Source organism: Lampetra planeri, chromosome 6, assembly GCF_965212315.1.
Source record: "Lampetra planeri chromosome 6, kcLamPlan1.2.h2, whole genome shotgun sequence".
Lineage (NCBI taxonomy): Eukaryota > Metazoa > Chordata > Hyperoartia > Petromyzontiformes > Petromyzontidae > Lampetra > Lampetra planeri.
The window spans coordinates 14,434,692-14,442,633 of record NC_136112.1 but is presented as its reverse complement, the minus strand read 5'-3'; the positions used below and the strand labels follow the sequence as shown (position 1 = coordinate 14,442,633).

The following is a 7,942-nucleotide window of genomic DNA, read 5'->3' as shown; positions in this document are numbered from 1 at the left end:
ACCTGCAAGGCAGCGGTCGCCGCTTCTCCTCCCACATCTCTCGTCGCGGCAGCTGTAACGATGGTGCAAGTTTGTTTTTATCATCAATTCCTCCTCCACCCCTCCCCGCCACTGTTCACCCACCAGAATAAATGAGTTCGCCCATAGTCAGTCGATCAAAAAGTTTCGCCGTGAGGCGCCGGAAGCGACGGCCATCTTGTTTAATTCACAGATCGCAGGGGGAGCGGGCGGCCATCTTGTCGGACGGACGGACGGACAAACGGACGCGGACGGACGGACGGACGATATAATCTATTGGTGGTCTGGTCCACTTCGTTCCTACCAGTATTACAACACCATCATAATACACAAGGCAGCCACGCTGGGCGAATTTGGATGTTTCTCCTACCAATCCTTAGATCTTTGATGAGCTGTGTATGCTTGGCTGTTGTACCCTTTAGCATTTAGACCAAATCACAACAATCCTAAACAAGGCCTGGTTTAACTTGGGTAACTTACAGCTGAGACCCAGATGAAATTAAGCCCCGAGTACACGAGGTTGTGAAGGTAATAATAATATTAAATCGTGAAACAATTTGTAATGCGCACACATTTCGACCAACAGACAAGTCGTTGTGTTGGCGCGAACTCGGAGGCGCGATGCGCACAGGCTCAGTTCCTCGTGCGCTGGCCTGAACAAGGGTTGCACATTCAGCTGGGTCCTAACGCGAGAGCAGGGGTCGTCATCTTGCAGCTTCGGAGCCGCATTTGGCTCGTAAAGGACTGCTTCGTGACGTTATTTATTAAGGACCGTCTCAAAGGCACATGCATTGCGGCTCTTGAAACATTGAGGGGTTTTTTCACCGAATTTGAAAATAAATGGCTCGTTTTGTGATTTTGGTGTCCGACCCCTGCGCTAGAGGGAATGTGAATGCTTCCTTTGTGGGAGACAGAGTTCCATATGACGGGAGCGGCCACAGAGAAGCGCCACTCAGCCAGGATCGACGTCTTGGCTCTGCAGACGATCAACATAAGCCGAACTTGGGACGCGCTCCAAAGAACGTGGCACTTTTTCGCCGTGGTCAAAGTGTTAAGGAGAGTGAAGAGATACCGTCCCTCCTTCCAGCCTGCCAGCCAGCCAGCAAAGCTTTTTTTCTAATATATTATAATAGTGTGATAGAACATCCCGCGCATTTGCGTTACAAGTTCACGTTATGAGTAACACACATCTTCTCAACGGTGTCAATAACCAACGTCTCCACCGCCGCAGCAGGAATGGCAGTGAAGAAATCGCCTGAAGAAGGGACGCAGTCTCTTGTTGGCGAAAAGAAAACGCTGCGATGGATTATTGTGCCGATGCGACGCAGCCTGGACGACCTCCTCAGCCGGAGGGGCCTTCGCCTGGCCTGCGCTCGCAGAAGGCTCCTCAGCATCCTCTCGACCAGCAGCTCGAATCGTTTCGCGCGGAGTGCGAGCCGCCCTGTGCGAACGCACACCACGCAACCAAAAGACAAGTCAAAAAGTGTTCTTGCTCGGGAAAACATTGCAGTGGTGATCATCTTATTGGTGACCAAAGTGGGAGGTTTATCTCTATAAGATGAGCATCTGTGAATGTGTGCTTTGTTGTTCTACCACAGTACCTTCGATTAGCACGATTGCACTCCTTATTATGTTTTCGTATTGTTTGTTGTTGTAACGTTCTGACCTGCGCCGACTGGACATCTGTGAAAAAGAGCTTTTTCGCTCATTGGATTCCTCCAGTCTAAATGTATATTCTGATTCTGGCTACACATGGTGTGAAAGAAGTTCAACGTACATAACGGGAAAAGTCTTCTTCACTTATTGTGTCTGCATGTGGAGTAGTTCTATACATGTTGGTGATGTGTTCTGCTGGTCACACCACCCCCTTTTCAGCCGTCCCGACCTTAATAGGTGCTCGCTAATCGTACTTTTCCCCAACAATCTGTCAAATAGTAAAAATAATAACCTCTATTGTATACAGTACCTTTCATCTTGAAGTATCTCAAAGCGCTGTACTTGCAAATAAAACTACACTCACAAGTAGAGATCAAATCTAAGCGAAATAGAAAGCTGATGAATAACAATGTCAATGACTACATTCGAAAATCCAATCAAATTATAACTATGATAAAAGCGAATAATTACAGAATAATCCAATCAGACAACAGTTGAAGGCTACATTGCAGTGACGGTGCATTTGCTGTTACCAGTGGAGACAGCAATGGTCTTTTTGGAGGCACGCTTGTGAAATTAAAAGTGTATTTTGTGTAGAGAACACGAGATACCAGGCATTAGTTCAATTTGTAAGAGTGACCTGGGGCACGAGATTGTCAGTAGGAGATAACGATTTGTCCATGCTTAATCCCAATTGGGTAATTTGTGGGTATTTTTCGAATTTGGCAAATTTGGACCCGGACGCCACTGTGTGGCTGGTGCCAACTGCCCCCCAGGAAGGATGGGAAGTGGATGAGCAATGCTCATAACAACGAGCAGAGCACCGGGCAGATAGATCAGAACAAGCAACAACGGTGGGGAGTGGTGCCAGTGTATTTGCCTGTGTTACATCCTCAACACTTGGATCTGTCCCGTGACTTTCTATTGGCAAACCCACACCACTACACTCGGCCTCAAAGTGCACCTCATCCTGCCACAAGCGCTGTAGCAGCATCACCACCACTAGCCGGCCAATGGTGGCTGTTGTTGCTCTTGTTGTCGTGTGTGTATCTATAGTCACTTACTGCTGCTGCTTATTGCAGGAATCTGTAGCCAAACTCCTGTTGCAGTCGGATGCTGCAGCCGGGCTGGGGTCAACCGGGGTCATGGTCAAGTTGCCCCCGTTTGTTGAAGCCTTGTCAGCTTCTGCTTTCGGGCCACAAGGTGGATTTGGGTCCCGCTGTGCAACTGACGATGTGACCAGGCGCTCGTGACTTTGAGATGTGCCATCAGCTTCCTGCCGGGTGCAGGAAGCCAAGGCTGGGCACTGCTGCGCAGAGCGAGCTGTAGTCAGGTCCTCCTGAATCAGAAGTGTTCCAGCAGTGTCCCTCTTACGGCAGAGAGCAAAGACAAGAGCCTCCTCTATGACTTGGTCTGCCCAGTTATCATGTGACGGCGAGGCAATGCCCTGGTTATCACTGTTCGTCAAGGTTGTATCCGGGTGTCCGTGTAGTGCTGCGCCTGGGTCCTTCGCATCACGGAGGGGAGCAGCGGAACCGCATGTGTTGCCGGACAGTGGCCCTGGGCCCTCTTCATCGTCGAAGTCAGGGGCGGCCGATGGGGCAGGGGGCATCCTCGGGGCCCGTACCCATTCGTGATCCATGGCACCGTGCGGCGTGAGGCGCCACTCCGGATCCCACCTGCGAGAAGGCACAGTGACAACGTCGTCTGTTTGGTTGGCAGGGCCGCTCGAGAGAGCGGTGATCCATCTCGGGATTCCTGACTCTGGAGGAGATCGCTCGAGTAGCACCGGAGCGGTGCTGGTGGTTAACCTCGGAAATAACGGCGCTTGTGGTGATGAGCATTGGCTACGTCACGTGACCGATGAGCACCGGCTGCCACTGACAAACATTTCCGGGCATAAGTTTTGAAATTGTTCACAAACGTAAAAAAAATAATTTAAAAAGTACTGCAATTGCCTCGTGCAAGCTGAGAAACACGAACCGTGACTACACGCTGACACAAAGTCCTGTAATGGGAGGGGGTTGCTCGTTCTCCTCTGCCGCTCCCACACCCATCCGTGCGGTGAGGTGCAAACCAAACTGCCCAAAACACGTGTACTCTGGAGAAACTCGTGTCTTCTACCCGGCTACCCGCGATGCTATGGTAAAGCTTACAAAAAAAACATTTACCCTGCTTCTTTTGTCAAACGCCGCCAATTGCTCAATTGGCGACTTATTCACCTGGGTAGGGGAGAGACGGTGAGGGGGGGAAAAGGGAAGTGAGAGTGCCCTTTGTGATTCCACGGCTGCTGCATTCGAAAAAAAGTAAGCGCGTCGCGTACTGCAGGCAGCGCCGAATGAAGTCGGTGAAGAGCTCGTCCGTCGTTCCGAGCGCCAGTGGGAGGGCTCGGCTCCCCGGGGCCCTCACGAGGCGGCGGTGCAGCTGGGCACGGCCGCTGTCATCTGGCGGAGCAACAAGGGCAGAGGTCGCAAACGGGTTTTGATTCCTTACCCGTACCAGGCCGTACCAGGGTCGCAAACGGGTGGGTACCCGTACCCGGGTACCGGGTACCTGATTGCGACCTCTGGGATGAAGCCATGTTGCAGGCGCGGGTGGGTTGATTCTAGGAACTTGAATTGTGAGAAGAGACAAGACGTTGGGAAATGAGTGACAAACAGTTACTCACCAGTGACTCACGGCCTACCCGTACCCGTACCCGGCCGTACCCGTAACCGGCCGGGTATCGGGTAGGGTACGGGTTATCGGGTACCCGGTTGCGACCTCTGACCAAGGGGCCGTCCATAAATGACGTCACGCGATTTTGGACGATTTTTGACCCCCCCCTCCTTCGTCACAAAAAGTCAGACCCCCACCCCTCCTCAAATATGACGTCACAAAGCTCTGCCCCCTCCCCAAATAAAACATGCTTCAAATCGCTTTAAACTATTGTCATTGTAGTGCGTATTTAATGTGGCGCTGCACTCTGATGTTGTAGGAGGAAACAGTTATCAAAAAGTCTATTTAATTAAGTAGAACGTGTTGTTAAATCCTTTATATTAAGTTCGCTTGCTTGCTTGCGTGCTTGCGTGCTTGCTTGCTTGCTTACGACCGTGCAAATCTTTCGGTCGTTTTTTAACACACTTCCCGTGATCCAATCGAGCTGACATTTTCCACACAGACTCGTTGTGCGTGACAATTTATTTTCGTGAATTTTTTTTCCCAAAATTTTACACTGTTTAGGGAATTTTTTTAAAATATTGAATTACCAATTGCTTAATACTGGCAGACAATCATCTGACCCATAGGTGGCAGCCATCTCAAGCCAGAGGACGAGAGGACTCTAGCCGCCACGCATATAAAGGATTTAGAGTGAAAAACTTTGTTTTTACGGGTTAATTTTTCTATATTTATTTAAAGTTGCGCATTTTGATGTGACGTCACATTTCTTAAACCCCCCCTCCCCATCGTCACACATCATCACAAATGTCTGACCCCCCCCCCCCCCTAGGTGCGTGACGTCAGTTATGGACGTCAAAAATGCATTTCAGCGTGCGCCACTGCAGTCGACGAAACACCGCACGGCGCTTCAACGCCATTGGACACGGCCAATCCACTGCTGGATGAAGGTCGTCGCCATCTGTATGTATGTTGAACTTCTTTTGAATTGTACGTAGCCGACCGTGCTAATTGGAGGTGCGGGGGAAGGACACCAAACTAAACACAAAAAGCAGTTTTAAAGAAATTAGTTTTTAATTTTGAGTTTCAAGTGCATATAGCTCCAGTGGCATCCTAATATCGGAAGAGCGTCCCAAACGGCCGCAGAAGCGCATCCAAAAGCACGCAATGCAGCGACCGTCTTTGTTCGATGGGTAGCCAAAGAGCCACTGCGAGGATGACCTGAGTTTGCGTGATGGTTTATGTTCCTTGATGAGATCAGTAAGGTATTGTGGTTCATTTGTGGCAAGCACTTTGTGTTTAATGAGTGCAACGTTTTCATGTATTCGTTCAGCAACCGGAAGCCAATACAACTCAGTGGACGGACGAGGTCGGATCTTGCAATACCCGTCACGACACATGCCAAAGAAATGTGTACACGCTGAATTATTTGGCAACCTCTCGCGGCCCTGCGATGTGACGATCCGCCCAGCACCTGCGCAGTGGCTGTCATCGCTCCATCTCCACAGTGCCGTCCTCTCGGGAACATTCCATCGTTTTGGCTGCCACTCCGCCGTCGTTCCTGTCCTCTGGCCCTTGTCCCATCTAGCTATGACGTGTCCCTGCGCAAGGGCCAATGACTTTTATTATCAGTCACTGTAGATGTAGAAGTTAAGTAAAATGTGCCCCCAGCCATCCGTGCTGTTTATTGTCCTTCCGCCGCACTTCAAATTAGCACGGTTGGCTCCGCATGGTGCGAAAGAAGTTCAGCATATGTACAGAAAAAGACTCATGCAGGTAGTGATGAGAAGGAAACTGGCACTATTTGGAAACATATGTAGGATGGACAACAGGAAAACTAAAAGTGTTTTGTTGTTCGGAAAAATGGAAGGAGCCGGTAAGAGAGGAATACCTAATAGAGAATGGATTAATGACGACATAACGAGATTGGTGCCAGAAAGATGTGGCCACTACTCGAGAATATCGGTACAAGACGGAGGAAAGTGGAAACAAATGACGACATCTGCAGTGGACACCTACGGCCTATCTGCCCATGCATCGTAATTATGATAATTATCAGTCATTCCCATGTTTCGAACCTGTTGAGAAATGTTACTATGATCCATGCGCATGCCATGGTGGCGAGAGGTTATCTCCTTTGCCTGGTATGCAAGAGGTCGTGAGATCGATCCCGACCCTTACGCCTGCTGTAATACAGCAAACCCTTCCCTCTCGCAGGTTTAGCTATCGCGGTTTCGCACCAAATTTGATTGAGGTACAGTTCGCTTATCGCACCCACCATGTTGCTCGACCATTTGCGGTTGACCACGAGATGAATGTACGCGTCGTAACTGCACTGCTCACGATGATGATGCTGCCGCAGAAGCATGCACGTGTGCTGCTTTATCTCCAGCGTGTCTCCCAAGCGGCCCATCGCGGGTCCCTGGTCACGCGGTGTTCCTTCTTGAAGTTAATTTCAACACGATGGAATATGAATCGTGTTTTACATCCAAAAATACGGTATGTTTAATGTTTAGGTTGATGCAGGGTAACGTAAAACTAAAGGAGGGATGGGTGTCGTATTTTGAACTGTGAGCCAAACCCCTCGTTTTCCCATTTGCCTTTAAATTTGTGGGTCGCGGATTTGCAGAATGTGGCTATTTTCTAGAACATCGGCAAGAGTTTGCCATATTTGGAGTTCGCGTGTTCTTTCTTTCCCCGTGTGATGAAGTAAGCCACTTCGATGAGCTTATCATCATGCGCGGCCAGGTTGTCTCTACAAAAGAGCTCATAGCACGGTTGGCTACGTACGGTGCGAAAGAAGTTCAACGTACCTGGAAAGTCGTACGTTTTAACTAAAATAGATCATGCCTTGATACCACCACTAGAGGGCAGCATCGACCACGTGGTGGATGGCAAAGCCCAAGGGCCACGTGAGGCCAATCGTCACCGGCAATGCTTGCCAGCAACAACTGCCAATCGTCAAAGTCTCGCCGCTCAAAAGTCTGAACAGATCTGATCGCAGCTCCCCCTAGCGGGAAACTGCGATGGCGATATCCAATCAGCTCCCTGCACGAGTGGGGAGCGGTGGTGTCGCGGTTAGCGCGCTGCGCTACGGACCCGGCGACCCGAGTTCGATTCCCACTTCACGGCCACCAACACCGATTATCTGAACCCGTCCTGGGCCTCCCCCCTAGGGAATATTTGTTTTGTTGGCATGCGGACAGGTGAACTTGGAAGCGTTCTTATTGTTTTTCCAGTAAGAAAAGCTTATATTGGAATTTGCTGTTAAAAAGGGCCATTTCCCGAAACGTCACCTTATCAGTGCCGGAATATCCTAGTAGCAAAAGTAGCTACATATGCTACGGGCCCCGCATTTTCAAGGGCTCTGCGCTAAATGCTTTCAAGTGATCAATTTCGGTTAATTGATTCTGCACTTGCTCTATTACTATAGTACTATACTGCCTTCAACTTTTATGAACGACTGGGTGTTTAAGGTTAGCGATTTGTCGTATTATCTGGTTGTATAGCAAATAAAAAAATACAATTACTTCACTATGCAAGTTACAAATTTGTGTTTTAATATTTATGGGTTTTTTTTTATTTAGGGCCCCTTTATAACATATGCTAC

The 7,942-nt window shown here is 49.3% G+C and overlaps 1 protein-coding gene across 1 annotated transcript; it reads right to left on the bottom strand.

Annotated features, from left to right (window-relative positions):
• Nucleotides 1-6,745, bottom strand: LOC144719665 (uncharacterized). The gene is made up of 4 exons (XM_078595803.1): nucleotides 6,607-6,745; nucleotides 3,998-4,118; nucleotides 2,739-3,353; nucleotides 1-1,459 (listed from the first exon to the last, which is right to left on the bottom strand). The coding sequence occupies exons 1-4, from the start codon at nucleotides 6,743-6,745 to the stop codon at nucleotides 1,222-1,224; spliced, it is 1,113 nt and encodes a 370-aa protein (XP_078451929.1). The 3' UTR covers nucleotides 1-1,221.
• Between the last annotated feature and the right edge of the window lie 1,197 nt (nucleotides 6,746-7,942).

What these genes read in the sequence shown, in the direction of transcription:
- LOC144719665 (XM_078595803.1), bottom strand. Translation starts at nt 6,745, where the DNA reads ATGGGCCGCTTGGGAGACACGCTGGAGATAAAGCAGCACACGTGCATG. An exon ending in ATGGTCGAGCAACATGGTGG is followed by an intron (nt 4,119 to 6,606) that starts GTGCGATAAGCG and finishes TTGCTCCGCCAG; the next exon opens with ATGACAGCGGCCGTGCCCAG. An exon ending in TTCATTCGGCGCTGCCTGCA is followed by an intron (nt 3,354 to 3,997) that starts GTACGCGACGCG and finishes GCCTTCTCGCAG; the next exon opens with GTGGGATCCGGAGTGGCGCC.